Genomic DNA, 15,975 nt, shown 5'->3' on the forward strand with positions numbered 1-15,975 from the left:
CTTCTTTAATCACGTGTATTAAAATATTCAATTTACTCGGGTCAAAAGGACGGTAGATGATATTGGGATCGTAGTTGTCGGCATTGAGCCGCTCGTAGTACTGAGTTATAATATATACTTGGGTTGACATGGTTATGATTTTCCCGGCTTTGTCAGAAATTTTCTCATTTTTATTCAGCCGCGTTTATTAACTCGGGCGGGCTTTTTACTTTAATTAAACTTTCAACGTCAACGTCGTATTCACTTACCTATCAATCCAATTTCGTATAAATCAGAATCGAGTTTAATCGAGGAATCGGCGGTGAATCGTTTTCTCGCGCGTGCCGCAGCTTTTTATGCTTGCCGTTTACGAGCACCACGTGATCCATTCCTTCTAACTCGCTACAATTTACGCAGCAGTTGCAAGCGGTGCAACCAAAACACTCTATACAATTGCTGCACTCGTAACAGTCTTCGTAACTGTCCAAGGCACTTGAATTTTGACAGTCATATGAATTGAAACAAGCCATGCAATTTATACACCAGCCGCAGTCGTCGCAAGTGGCACAGTTATTACATATGGCGCAGTCGTTGCATTTGTGACAATCGTGGCACTCTTTACAGTTGGTGCATTTGCATAAACGGTCGGAATTTTAAACAACGCAGACAATCGTATGAATCTATCAAATCATTTGAATTTCTTGTGTCTTTGCAAAAATAACAATTCACATTTGTTTTATGGTTTATCATTTTCTTTTATATAGTTTTTATTTATATTTCATTTTTAAGAGGCGCATAAATCATTGGAATACATAGTTCATTCGGCTTGTTAACGTCTTTGCCAGTCTTTGTCTTTCTCACTAAACAAACTCGTTGCCTTTGGTTTTGCACGTCCAAAATGCACCCCAAGCCCCCTCCAAATATAAGTTTAGCGCCCTCTTTTGTTGAATGAAGGTTTATCATAATGGCAGCTTCCATGTGATCCCGGTACACTGTGTTCACATGGACATGATGTAAGTAGGTTTAATTAGAAGACCACGGAGGAAGGAATTCCTCCGTTGTAGAATCTTTAAGTCCTTCTTGAATGAATAAATTTAGCATCCTCAGTTTGTACTGTGTACACCTTTGTCAGGTGAAGTCAAGCTTCAGGCATGTCAGGCTAAACTTTGAATTATGTAGGCCTAATTGCCTACATCATAATGCTGTACAGTGTTGTAGGTAGGGAGTCCGTCTACATGAAGTCAAAACTCTTTGCAGTTTTCATAAATTCACAGACAAATTGGGTGTTATTAAAAAGCTTATCAACATGATTAAATGACAATTAGGCCTACAAATGATACTAAAATCTTCTTCTGTAAAAGAGTTATGACAAAATGAATTTTAAGGCCAGGGGTCATTTTCTGTCAGTGTCAACACTTCCATTTTCACACACATTTGTTTCAAGAGCAATTTTTATACATTTTGAAGAAAGCGTCCAACAAATGTGGTACCAAAAGAACCAGACAGAACAGCTCCACACTTTAAAAATCAAAATGGCTGCACCTGGGATCAAGACTTTTCCATTTAAAAAAAATTCAACAGACAATTGTGACTTGAAATTGCATGCAAGTCACCTCGAAAAGTACATGTACATTTAGGCCCTTCATGTACATGTATGTCGTTGAAAAGAACAAGGTTTCTCCATTATTTTGGTAAATATTTGTGGATCTTTTCTATGAATTTAGTGTGGTGACGGATAAGAAAGACCAAATCACCCAAACATTAGACTCGCTAGCCTAGATATTAAAAAACTTGACATGTTTCTTTTGCTTGTCTCTAGCTTCGCATGCTTAGCTGTCGACGATGACGTTATTCCAGAGAATATGTCAAACAGGCATCATCCTCACACGATGGCTCCCTCCCCTATCTTCACAACTCCTCATACATCGAGGATACCGACCAGAAGTTCTAAAGCGTGCAATAGAGAAAAACAAGCAAAAGAAAAAGCCACTGTATCGAGTAATTGATGAGATGTTTGACTTGGAACCTGCTGTTGAGCAACCCCCACGGTTTGAAATTCCTGTTACCCATCCCAAGTACTCAAACAGGTAAAGCTTCATGTGTGTGCAAAATAAATACTGTCTTAAACATGTTATTATTTTGAAAATGACTCAATGTCACAGTATACATGTACTTCATCATTGGGTTTTTTTATACATGAACTTCACCATGTTGGCAGAGCATAAAATTTGACAAAAAGTCTGCAGACGAAATGTCATAGTACAACAAATTTTGTTCTGCTGTTAGGATCATTTTATTGAACATTAGCAATACCAGGGTCATGAAATGCACTATTGTAGCATGAATGACCTGGGATCATTAACGACATAGGCCTAACTGTTTTGGCTCAAATTCAGGAAAATTTAAAACTTATGGGTCACATCAATTGCATAAAGAAACGAAATTGAATATGTTGAAAAGAAGATCACATTCTGTAAGTATAAGGTACAAAAATGCACAATATAACTGTGATCACTGTACCACACTCGGCTCACCGCATACAGGGTGCAACACCTTGGCAATTTGCCAATCTCATCACATATGCATTGTGAATGATTTGAGATTGCTACTTGTACATTGTACTTCTGGAAACAAAAGGCATCTCCATGTGCTTTTTGGCCAAGGAGTCATTACTCTATCTGTTCTTTAATGCAGCCTCAATCTGAGGTACCTGTTAATTCATGTAAATGTACTGGTTAGGCACATTCCACTTTTTCAGTCAAATTTTGCTGTGAGAACCATCATGAAGTACCTGTGTATGTACCTGTATATATCTTGACAGTTTTATAGCAGTGGTTCTTAGACATTAGACCAACCATTTTATTTTTTAAAAACAGAGTGTTTTACTCACCAATCTCTTGTTTCCTAACCAACAACAATCACACCATACCATACATGGGTAAGTTAGATTAAAGACAACTAGTTAAGGAGTGGTTGGATCATTGCGTACTGTGCCTAGCGCATGCACAGTGAAGTTGAAGTGCAAATAACTCCAGTAAATCCTTGTCAGGTCATTGGGCTGAAGGAGAGAACAGGAGAAAGCAAGAATGAAAGTGACAATGGTCTGTTTTTCTGGCATATTTCTTATAACTGACAGTCCTCTATGCAATGTGCTATTAAAACGATTTATGGCAACCAATGATGCAACCAGCCTCAATAAGCTGGTCGCAAATAGTTGACTACACTTGTCCAACCATCGTTGACTACACGTAGCGTGCATTTGATCAGAATCAGTTGAACACATCTGGTTAACTATGGACCTTGATCAAACTTGGCCCACGTTGTTTGTGTGTCACACTCAAATGAGGTGGGCCAAAGGCCGAGCTAGCTCGGTGTGGTGGTTTAGTCATTTCATCAAGATTGTTCATGATTTATCTTTATCTGCAGAGTATCAGTAGGACCTGACAATCCTCATCAACATGATCAAGTTGCCTACATATTCACCCACGATATCTACTTACAAGAAGGAGTAAAGCAAGCGCTTTGGCTGACAAAAAGCAAGCTCATGGGAAATGGACAGGTACATACGTTGTATTCAATAAATGCTAGCAGAACGTCATTTCCATTGGAAGGACGACAGCTGACCAAGAATAATGAATCATGAGTCCAGGGAAACTAAAGATATGCTTTTGGTCAAGAAAGAATTAAGAAATTCTAACTGCTTTTAAAGTTTGAATGCCAAATCTAACCATTTTTATTCTGTCTATGTTTGGTGACAGATGCCAAACCAGATTCAGGACATTTCTGCCTCTGTGGAGTTCCATGACATAGAACAGAAACTAGAAGATTCAGTAAGACAGTGCAGACAGTATGATACCACCAATAGGATTATCCCCATGAAAAGATTCAGGTTAGTATATGATATCAAGATCATGACCATCCCAACAAAAGCTTCAAGGTCATTTAGAGAATTGTACCAGTTGAAGAATTGGAAAAAAAAATAATTTCAATGTATGGGTCAGTCTATACATGTAACTTAGGGGTCCAATTTTGCTGTGTCCCTGTCACATCTGATGTGATTTTGTAAGTTCAGAACACATTCTCTAATTTCCAAGAGTGATGATTTTTAGAAAATTACCTACAAACCAAATACCAATAAAGTTTGAAATCAATTTTGTGGCCCCATGTGTGAACCTGATATGCCACACAGACATGAAACTGGGTAAAATCTAGTTAAATGTTTGGCTTCTTGGAACTCTCTGTTTGGTGAGAATAATACTGCCCTCTATATTTCTAAAAATAGGCCACCCTAGCTGTTGAGATTTTTAGCAAATAAAGATATATTACTCTACACATTCATGCGTCTAATTCAGAAAGTTTGAAAATGTGGCATACCAGGTTCATGCATGGGGCCACAGAATTTCAGTGAGATTTCAGATTACAATTTTACAGGTCAGGTGTAACAGGGACACAAAAATGTCACATTTTTGGACCCCGAATTTATAGAATGACCCATATGTACACGTAAGTGAATGAGCTTAAAATGACCCTGAAGATATGCAAAGTAGCAAGTTTATGGCATATATTAATTGATAAAAGAATTTATGTTGAATTTCAAGCAGAGAAGTGATAATCTTGGATACCTTCCTTAATTTCTATATGTTTTCCAAATCTTTTGTTTCAGTTTTACACAGACCATGGCACTGATACGACTTTGTAGTTTACTTGGCACACAGTATCCTACGCTTCTCAGCAGAGCCCAAGCCATGAATTATTACGTTGGTGCCAGCTGGACAAGAGGTAACAAACAAATTTGTAGTATGTTGTGCGATTAATCAATACGGTTGATTCAAAATAGTGCGCTCCAAGCCAAATGCCCCTATTGAGGCTCTTCATATCCATTTTTCATCTCAAGACCACCAGAGTTGGCCCAATACCCTCTGCTTATTAGACTTGAACTGGCCAGTTGACCCCCGGCAGTCTCTGCTTTTCAGTGGTTAGATGTTTCCACTAGTAAGTAGAAGGTCATTACTAGTTGGTTTGAGTCCCACCCAAGTTAGCTCGTGAATACTTTAACAGCCTTTGAACATAACCGAGTACATAAGGGGGTACATGTATTCAGTGCTTAGAAAAACAATAAATGTTGGGAAGAGCCCCCCCCCCAAGAAAAAGATTGTTTTGTAGAATGGATCTAATACATGTATGTCAGCCCTAGGGTAGCTAATGAAATGTATGGAACTCAGAACTGAAATAAACTTATATCTTTTCGATTTTAGAAAATAACATCCTTCAAGTGAGAGGTCGACCAGGAATGTTGCTGACATGCAAAGACCCTCTCCTACCATTAGCCGGGTTAGATGAGATCCAAGGAACCAAGGCTCATACATTGGAAACATTCTTCCCCTTGGCTCCAACAATTGATCTTAGGACTTACTATGTGTATAAGGAAAACTACAACTTCCCAGGTATCAATGTTTGGAATCTTGAAACAACAAAAAGCTTAGTAGAGTCAGAGAGAAGTAAATAACTAGGGTTAGAAAAATTGACTTGAAACTATTTCTGAGGTCAATCAGTGTAAAAGAAATAAATAACTGAAGATGATTCACAGAAATGGAACATCGTTGAAAGTCAACTACGCTTGAAAACTTCCCCAATCTCTCTGAAAGCCTCTCCTATCCACTGCCTATCACCATTTTTACTAAGCCGCAAATAGTATTTGTTCATTTAGTTGGCAAAGACAGTACAAGTATACTACACAATGCAGCAGTATTCATGCTTTTCTTGTTAACACAACTCGTATTGTAATGGCTTTCTGATTTGCTCTGGGCTTTTCTGCCAGACAGCAGTCAACAAATCATTCTCTAAGCTACAAAAATCTTATAAACACAAAACAGCACTGGTTTGTTGTTAATGTTAGTAAAAAGTGTTGTTCATTTCAAAATTCTGCAGCATGACGTTCCCTGTTAACAAGCATGAATACAATTATTTCTGCTGTACCTTGCAGGGTTCCATGATGGTTATGCATTCCCACATGCACACACCTTGTTCCTGTATGGAAACTATAATGTGCTACAATCAGAAAAGATCAATGCAAGAGGAATCATGTTTGCCTTTGCCAATGCGCTGAGTAGAGCCAGGTTACATCATGGGGTAAGTGAACAGTCCCTGACTGTTTGCTTCATTGGTTTCACTTCTGCTATGGGATCAATACATTTATTTTGTGCCAGCCTATTGAGTTCCCGCTTCATTGTGCTAAATAATGTCATTCTACAATAAACATTTGTATAGTGTAGTACAATCTGCCACAGCATTACAATGTATATACGATGTATATACAATGTATACACTTCAAAACTACATGTGTAATAATTACAAATAAGTTCCTCTAAGAGCTGTGGATTTGCGGGTTCATCATGGAAACTATCTCTTTAGAAAATGTGTGATTCTGAGAAGAACCGATGAGTGTGAACTGTTCTTAGAACCACACATCGTCTAAAGATATTGTTTCCATGGTGTACCTGCAAACCCGCAGCTCAAGTAACTTCCACCATGCTAAGCTTCAAATCTTACTTAAGTTGCTCGTTATGGCAAAGCCTGGTAAACTTGTCAATGTGCAGGAAGTTTATCATCAGTTTTCATGAAATATCCAGATTTATAGTTCAGTGGCAGCCGTCTTCATAAAATATCAACGATTGGCATTCAATTTGTCATGAGAAAAAAAATTCATCATACATGCATTAAGAGAAACTTTCAGCTCTGAGTTGAAGTGCACCCTCACCGGCAAAAGAAAGACTGGTACCAAGTTTTCCAACCGGTTTGTTGCACACGTTTGGCATGCACACGAAGACCATACATTCCAAAATAAATTTGTTGCATGCACTCAGCGTACTCCACATCAAACGTGCAAAAACTTGTAGACCTATATGAGTTCATACCAAAGGACTGCCAATTTCATTTTAAAACACACCTTCTTGTTCCAACTTCAAGTGGAGGGGTCCTCAAGGGTTATATACCGGCAAGAAGTTCATTGATGCTGTCTATTTTGCCTTTCATGCCTAGATTGAAGAGATGGATCTCCCCACTCCATTTGTCACCCAGTGTGTTGTCACCAATGGAGTCCTCTATTCCTATATTCATGTCCAGCTCAACACGTTGCAATTAGAATCCAGTGATGGCATCAAGAACATGGTGTGGTTAGATGCCAACAACGCTCTCTATCAAGACATGTACCCTCCACATATAAAGATAAGACGTACAAAGGGAAGTCGCAAGACACAGAGAGGTTACTATCGTCCTTTACTTCGCCGAGACCCGGAACTAGGTTGCAGGGAGTTAGATGTGAATGTCTTCAAGAAATTTCTTGGATGCAATCTTAATGGAGCAGTAAAGTAGCACCCAAATAATCAATATCAATTTCTTCAGCATTTGCTTTGGAATATGTTCTTACCTATTTGTTGTCAATGGATCTACATATACAGTAAACTAAGTTGTCATTACGTAACTCATATCATCTAAGTCAGCCTTTTGATAAAAGTCCTAATCGTCTGTAATGTATTTGCATTGAAAATTTCATTTCTAAGTCAACATTTCTAAGTCTTCATTTCGTATAAGTCGGCATGTTTCTCTCAGTCCCTTTCCACAAAACCACAAAAATTCCTTTGTGTAAGTCGGCATTAAAAAAAAAGGTGCTTCGATATCAGTTTCCTTCACTGAAGTTGCCAAGAAGTGTCACATGACAAGGCCCACACTGCTTGACTGATGTCTGTTTATTAGCAGCACAGGCCGTGGTTGATAATTGGCTAGCATGAGTACATCAATACCAGTAACCCCTCTAGTGCTACACGCATGAACAAACGAACTAGTGCTGAACGAACTTAACCAATGCGTGTGCGGAGGAGTGTATGTTTTCTGTACCGTAATTGTATCACGTACATGTATGTACTGCACTGTTTAGTCGTGATGTGATATGCAAGTGGCTTGCCATCCTAGCTTCGTCCTGAGGGGCACATGATCAATTGTCAAATTTGCAGCCTGTGAGGATGACAATCGAGAACGACTTTGCTGGGATCGACCATGGAGGTAGAAATAAACCAGGGTAAATCGAAGCCATTGAATTAGTGTAAGGAATCATTATGTACATAGGCAATACATGTGTATGTGTAAGTCAGCAAAATGACAACTTACAGCACAAGTCGGCATTCGCGTAAGTTGTCATAATTTCTTGAGTCCTTAGAGTGCCGACTTAGCCAGAGTTTACTGTAGTACAACCATTCCTAGTCCACTATTGAACCATTTTCAATGACTGAAAACAGGCATGCAGTGGATATACATTCAGCTTTCTTTTGCTGTTTTCTTTTTTTTATTAAATTTACATGTACATAATATCCTTGTTGTAATTGGAAACAGGGCGCAGTTGAAATTTCACAAAAATTCACAGAAACTTTGGATATGTTTTAGATATGTAACTTAATGCAGGTATCTGGTAGGAGGATTGATTTCGTAACTTTGTTTAGTCATCAGTTCGCTGCCGATCCGTAGAAGTTACATGACAAGCAGTAATTTCCAATTAAATACAGACTGACAATAATGTGTATCTACTTTGAAGAACAACACAGTTCATCCACCATATTTTGGTATTATAGGTTAACTCTGTGGCTCATGATTTCAACCACTTCAGTTACATGACACTTTTTTCTAAGATGTGCACATCATTCTGTATAACAAAATGCACACAGTAGAAGTTATGATGAGTTCATGCCACTTCCAATAAATTCAGGACAATGACACAACTGCTTTTGTTTCTTTTCAAAACACGTCTTCACCCTTCACCACTCTTCTACATCCACTGAGTAATCAGAAGTATAATGGAACCTCCATGTATAAGAATAGATTGTGGAATATTCCATTACAGTTTCTGGGGACAGAGTAAAGCAATAAAGGGTGAGCCTTTTTAATGTCTTAATAACAAACTGTACAAGTAGTGTGGTGTTGGCGCTACCTCTATGGGCATATACATGTATCAATTAAATCAGTCATCATATTCAAAGTGCAACACTTTAATCAGAATTCACATCTTTTTCATTGTCCACAACACTTACTGATCTGTACAATTATTACAATTCCCTTCATGGGATATGGTTTAACTTATGGCAACAGGGAGCTTTAGACCAAAGCAGTATTGAAGCCGAGACCATCACAAGACCATGCACAAGAAAAGTCGCAGGTACATGTAACTGGGTGAACAATGGCAAAGGATTGCTTTCGTTGCAGTTCATTTGAATGGCTTGAGTGCCGACTAGAGGTCTTGTGTTGGTCTTTTGTGGTCTTGACTACAACACTGGACCAGGGACCATTTCAATATCACACTTACAATTTAATACATTTTATCAGTGTTTAAAAAAGTGCCCTCTGCCAACACCAACACCTCTACAGGACATAAATCAATAAGAAAACAGCTAAATTATTTTATGCGCATTGTTACACTTTGATTGCAAAATTACCAACACTTCCTGCACCCATAATTAAAAAAAAAATTTGACTCAATGTTACATTGTACTTGTGACTGATGCAGTAGAAATACCTTGTAGAAACGAGCATAGATGAATTCCAACAGAATGAGAAATCAAATCAGTTTTAGAGTGGCCGTATTGGTATTGTAATAAATAACTATAAGGTGGTTCATGACATTACAGACACCAGTTTAATGAATATGCTTCAGAAGCCTGACTTTTTGTATCGTACATGTAAGTAGAGGAAAAGATCACCAGGTCAACTAAACATTGTTTCTACCTGTATGCCAGCTTAGCATCACATAGAGTACACTTCAATCAGGGACTCCAACATTTTCTTCCATGAGATTGTTCTTACTTTTGTTGATATTTATTTATTGGACATTCTTAAGATTCGGAGGTATTGACTGGTGTACGAACATGCACACTGCAGTATGTACATCATTAACGTGAAATTAGGAACATAAAACATCCACTGATAGAGATCCTTACAGCTCTCAACAAATCAGTTCAGTCAACTTTTGCTAAGAAAATGGGGTGGAATTACACTGTTTTTCCTCTCTATCTTCAACTCGGTGTTTTAATACATTTCTGGATTTCAACTAAACAGGTCAGAATGCTATCAGCTACTGAAATGTTCAACAGACTTCGGCCAGTCTACTGGTTGCACACAGTCACCTGTTTTTTTACTTACCCTTTACTGTATAAATACATGTACATCAATTTATATCCATATGACTGTACATATAGGCATCTTCAGTGCTTTAAATGGGAAACTGGAAATTTCCCCTAGAAAACAGGAAAAATTTCAAATTTCTTTGATTTTCCCTAGAAATGCCTCGCTGATATACCTGTATTACTTTATCACAAAGCTATTCACAGTAATTCAATTTTTATGATCATGAAATTATTTTACATCACACATTCCACTTAATCTTTATATTAATATTAAAAAAGATCACCTGTCACCAAGAACAATCAACAGTGCTAAAACTTTAAGTTTTGACTTTCCGAGTTGAGTTACTAAGCCCCAAAAGTGTCAAAACAATTGTCAATCCTCTTTTTATGACAAAATAAGACCACCAAATTGAAAGAAGTCCATCATTCTATCCCATAAGAAGCAAAGTATTATTCAAAATGCTTGTGATATCATTGAGGGCCCCAGTTACTAGTATTATGTGAACATATAATAAATATGTAATAGTTGCCTGGACCGAGGAAGCTGATTTCCCCCTGAAAATGTGGAAACAAACGCATTCATGTAGCAGATAACTGTATAGCTTACCATGCAGTGTATGCAATTGTATAGAATCAACTGGCTTCACAGTAGAAAGTATTATGCAGTTGATTTATACACAACAAATCAGTCTTTTAAAAAAGGTTTTCTTTATGGGTAAATAAAATCTCCAAAATGAAAACATTACCAGTCAGTTACACCATAATAAAAGAACACTATAGCTTCAGCAATGACAGAGAAGTCCGGATGTAAGCAAACTTCCATTAAAGCTTGAGAATTAAATAAACAGAGCCCCCTTTTGTATCTACCCAGACTTGGTATGACTTGTGACTTACACTGATAAGAAATGTGAATGCTCTGCAAATCCCTGCCCAGTGAGACTCATGGAGGTAAATAAGTCATCGGGAGAATCCCTGTACAAGGTCAGGAACATCATAAAGTGTATCGACTGCAGTCTTTCTTGCTTTAAAATTAATGTTTCTCGTCTGGGTGTGAACACACAGTGGAACCAAAGGGGCATTTTACAATTACATGTGGAAGACAATTTTGCCAAAGGTAGCAAATATACATATACATGTAGTACCACTAGTAAAAATAAATGATAATAAAATGACCAGAAGTTTAACTGGTGCATTTTCCATGATTTACATGTACAAATAACAGGGGTCTGCATTTAACAGAAAAAAATTACAATAAAAAAGAAAAAGAAACCTGATTCAAGTCTCATCAATTTTTTTTAACGAGAAACATTTTGTACAACTTGTAGACTGAAACCAACTTTCCAAGAGCCACCAGGGAAACACAGATTTGAGGCAATATATCAACATTTCAAGAACCCTGTACAGTCAAACTTCATTAAGAGCAGTACAACATTCTGCTTATATCAAGGAAATCTTTGGGTCCCCATCCTTTGTTTGTCTGTGTTTTCATTTCCTGATAATGCACGATTCCTGCTATAACAAAGTTGTAAGTTCAATGGTTCTTAACCCTAACTCAGCTCAAAAACGTGAGATCTCAAGTGTGAATATTTGTCTGTCAAGAATGCAAACACACTGTTGAAATGATTTTGTGAACTGTAATACTAAGCAGGCTTAGATATGAGAAAGCTTGAGATGGAGGTGTGGCAAGGATAAGGAGAGAAGTGCACAAATGGTTAGGGAAGGAAAACCTTGCAATTAGTCTGACCAAACCAGGGACACTGTGCAGGGTAAATGTCAAGTTGCAAACACTGATTAGTTAGGGTAAGTTGATGGCCCCATGAGTATTTTTCATGCATTTCTCTCTCCGAAATGAATAAAACTGCCAATGCTACATTTAGTGTTATTATAAAGAAAATAGATGGAGACATTTGAAAAATTTTTAGATGGGCAGACACTAATAAGTGACCACAATCAAGTTGGCTTCTCTTTACACTGTAGGTTTGTTTTATTTGTATTTACGTTTTGTGGCAACTAATTTGTATGGATATCCTAAATCACCACAGCAACCTTGTTGCTCAGGACCATCAAGTGTATATCCATTCTAAATAAGGTGGGGAGTGTCACTAGGAAATTATATTGATTCATAAAGTGAGTTAAACAAAACAGTGACCAGACAAGAGGACAAACTTGGACGAGTGAAAACCACATCCAAAAGTGAGGCTAATCACTTGAGTTATTATTCTTAAAAAAGAAATTAACACAATAATTTACAATTTTCTAAAGAATAAAAGAAACTAAAAAAGATCCCCTTGACTGTACAAATATACAAATCATGAAATGGTGAGCTAGTGATGTTGTGGTATGCTCTATTAATTAGTCGTATTCAAACAAGTGTCTCAAATTTCCAGTGTGACCGACAATGAGATGGGGTATTTCAACATTTAGACATTCAATTGTACACACAGTATAAAACTCTTGCCTTTATACTTATGACATGGATATCATGGTTACAGAAATGGTTGACAAAACACCGTGATGTCATTATAGGTACATGAATATTGATATAAACAAGCAAATAATTTTTATGCAATTAAAACAAGTTTGCCAACTTGTCAGAGGACCTCGGACACAAATTCATACATGTAGTTCTCAATAAAAAAAATGACAGGTACTTGTTTCAGTCAGGACATTTAAAAATTAGTCAAATTTTTCCACAATTTTTCCTTCAACCATAAATCTTACACGATAAAAACATGACTTGCAAAATCTATTTTAGATTTTGTGTGTGAAAAAACAAGATCTTGGTGACATTTCTTCACATTTTTGTACGCCAACCCTATTTAAAATTGATCACTGAATAAAATAACATAGTTCCAGAAAGGGAATACTTTGATACAGAAAACCCAGCTCTCTCCCATTTACTTTGTATAAACAAGATCAACAACGACCCTGGTCAATGCAGTAAGATCAAACTTAAGATCAACATTGACGCTATGCAATGTAATGAGGTCAAACTCGAGATCAACACTGACCCTGGTCAATGCAGCGATATCAAACGTAAGATCAACACTGACTCTATGCACTGTAATGAGGTCAAACTCAAGATCACTACTGACCCTGGAAAATCATACACAGAAATTAAACGTATGGTACCGTACTCAGAACTAACTCGATTCTAAAGGACAGACAACCCACAAACCTAGAGTACAAACCACAAACCTAGAGTACGACCAAAAGAACCATCCAATTTCACGTATACACCTGGGATTATTGTAAAATGAAATGATTGAGTGCAAAGTTTACAGGTACAAGAGAAGTTGATCATAAAACCACAGTATTCAAGCAGTGCAAGCTGTGAACAATTCAATACATCTATGACAGCAAGGTGCTTCACAAAAGGTAATGAAGCCCTCTGAATTGACTTTAAATTACCCGGTACTCATTTGATAAATATCTGCTCAGTTATGCATACTTTTCCAATTAAAACCAATACTTCAATGAAGTTTAAAATTGGCACATCTGAAGCAAACAATATGGGAAGTGAGAGTGGAATCACAATGTAAACTCGTCTGAGGCTTCATCCGAATCTGTTGTCAAGCTCTTGGAATTGGAAATGTGTGCAGACATACGCACAACAGACCTACGGTACATGTACATGTAGCTGTAGCTCTGAAGGTACATAATTATGACCTAAGTAGATGTGACCAAAAGGAATATTCAAATTATAGTCAATCAGTCCACAGCCATGAAAAAGTAAATACATGTATTACAATACTCAAAACTATATTTACACATTTCCCCATAAGAGAAATGGACAGAAGGGTCAAAGGGAATACCAGTTGGAATAATGACCAGGGAAAGGTTGCAGAATCAGACATCCAATGTGAAATCCAATGTGAAACGAAAGATTTCCTACCAGATCTGCAACATCCAGTAGAACTCAAAAAGAGTTGCAACACGGTCATGATAGAAACTTTTCTGTGAACAACCAATGCAAAATCACTGTAGATGCAGATGATGGTTGTTTTTCAGTAAATGAGCACCTATTACGGGTGATAGTGGATGTCCAAAATGCCATAATCTTTCATCATCAAATTTTTTTTTTCAAGGAACTACTTATACATGTACAGTGTAGCTGGTGAACATGATATGGTACAACGGCTAAAAGCAAGCGTTACCAACACCTAAAAACCAGCTACTAACCAAGACTGCTAGATGATTCAATTGAGTTTTCATCATTTTTTTCTTTTAAGAGCAACTCCATTCTGAAACTGTTTTTTTCCTGAATTCATAAATGTATCATTCCCACTGGATGTCACATCTCTCAAAACGAGATACACGTATGAAATCTCACAACAGAAGTAGACCTCCTATAGTTGTGTTTCTTGAATCAGCTCTCAACCCTTCCTTGTAGCCCCTTCATTAAATCAAGCCATCATATTTAACAAGAAATATTTTACACAGAGTTCTTGCCTTAACTGTCTGTACATACATGTATACTGAAATACTTCAATTTAAGGGAGTACCGATCTCATCAGCTGTAGACTCTCTGATGTTGAAACACATTGAATAAATTAGTATTTATTTCATTAGTAAACATCTGGGCAAGTAATGCTAGACTTAACACACCTGCAGTTTTTTCCACAACTTAGCAGCCATAGCAAGAGCTAATTCAGCAAACACTTGTTGCCGCTGCAGGTTTATCCGGTAAATACTGCAGCACAGCAATTACACTTCCTATGGTAACTTGGAATTCTACCAATTCCATTTTTACCTGTGCTTGCTACAAGCTAGACTGATGAGTCCCAGCAGTGAGTGGTTTGCAAAGTGTATTCCTTCAACATCAGACAGTAAACAGACCAACAGAACATCTTAACCCCCATGTTGTGCTACAAGTATACCTTATTAGTGTTGGGAGAGGTCATTGAGGGGGCAGGGTTTGTTAGTTCCCTCCTCCTATCGCCCCACTGATGGGCAACCCTGCCACGCTGGTAGTGGCTGTACTTTCACTGGTTCCCTGAGATGAGCTGACTGGATCTCTCCGCGCATGAGGAGGGACAAGAATGTCATTGAGTGACGGTTTAATTGCTAGTTCTGCAGACACAAGAATGAAGACACAAAAGGTTTAACCAAAAAAATGCACAAGTTTTCTTCCAGGAAGGAGCACATTAGACAGCCATTACATGTACTTTACATATAAGTGATAAGAGTTTACAACCTATAGTACTGCAACAGCGTGCATCTGTTCCTTCAGATTTGGCTGATTCATAAACGTGGATTAAGTGACGCACTGGTCCCTTGTACAAATTCTTTCACAGATACTGATGGTTCTTTAGCTGGGTCACATACACTATTTTGGATGGTTCTTACATCATACTGTAGACTCAATAAAATGCATACAAGAAAATTTCCATCCTTAGCAATGATGTGTCTGCTTCAGACGACAAGTTCAGGGAATAACTGCGGTTAACTTCAGCTCGACTAGCCACTGAAGTGCAGAGACTGTGGTTATTCAATGAAAAAAGTTCTAAAGGTTAAACTCACCCTGTGCAGTGAAGTTGAATAACGGTGGAAGAGGCCGTGTGTTTGGTAACCTTGTACCTGGGTCTCGAAGCTCATCAAAGAATTTGTGGGCGCAGGCATCAAGAGGTGATATCCTAGAGGAAGGAGTGTACTCCAGTAGCTTGCTACAGAGATCAATGGCATCAGACGGAGTCCTAGGCCGGAATACCTATCACAAATGTAAACCAGGGTTACATGGAAGTTATGTTAAAACTTGCTACAGATATCAATGTTGTAAGGAGCAGACCTAGCCTGGAATACCTATAGATCAGAAATGTAAAACAAGAAT

At 37.7% G+C, this 15,975-nt stretch overlaps 2 protein-coding genes across 3 annotated transcripts in view; one reads left to right on the forward strand and one right to left on the reverse strand.

Annotated features, from left to right (window-relative positions):
• The first annotated feature begins 819 nt into the window (after positions 1-819).
• Positions 820-8,747, forward strand: mrpl37 (mitochondrial ribosomal protein L37). The gene is made up of 8 exons (XM_022252846.2): positions 820-992; positions 1,799-2,066; positions 3,406-3,538; positions 3,738-3,868; positions 4,643-4,758; positions 5,235-5,423; positions 5,963-6,108; positions 7,018-8,747. The coding sequence occupies exons 2-8, from the start codon at positions 1,822-1,824 to the stop codon at positions 7,348-7,350; spliced, it is 1,293 nt and encodes a 430-aa protein (XP_022108538.1). The 5' UTR covers positions 820-992; positions 1,799-1,821; the 3' UTR covers positions 7,351-8,747.
• Positions 8,748-12,105: 3,358 nt separating this feature from the next.
• Positions 12,106-15,975, reverse strand: part of LOC110988900 (glycogen synthase kinase-3 beta-like) — a 41,953-nt gene continuing 38,083 nt past the window's right edge. For both annotated transcript variants that reach the window (XM_087142919.1, XM_087142920.1), the window contains exons 9-10: positions 15,669-15,855; positions 12,106-15,218 (exon numbers count right to left, since the gene is read on the reverse strand). In XM_087142919.1, coding sequence (XP_086999045.1) covers positions 15,067-15,218; positions 15,669-15,855 — 339 coding nt within the window. In that variant the 3' untranslated portion in view covers positions 12,106-15,066. The remainder of the gene's footprint in view (positions 15,219-15,668; positions 15,856-15,975) is intronic.

Source organism: Acanthaster planci, linkage group LG10 (genome assembly GCF_054643075.1).
Source record: "Acanthaster planci isolate LZ-2023a linkage group LG10, COTS_SCS, whole genome shotgun sequence".
Taxonomy (NCBI): Eukaryota; Metazoa; Echinodermata; class Asteroidea; order Valvatida; family Acanthasteridae; genus Acanthaster; species Acanthaster planci.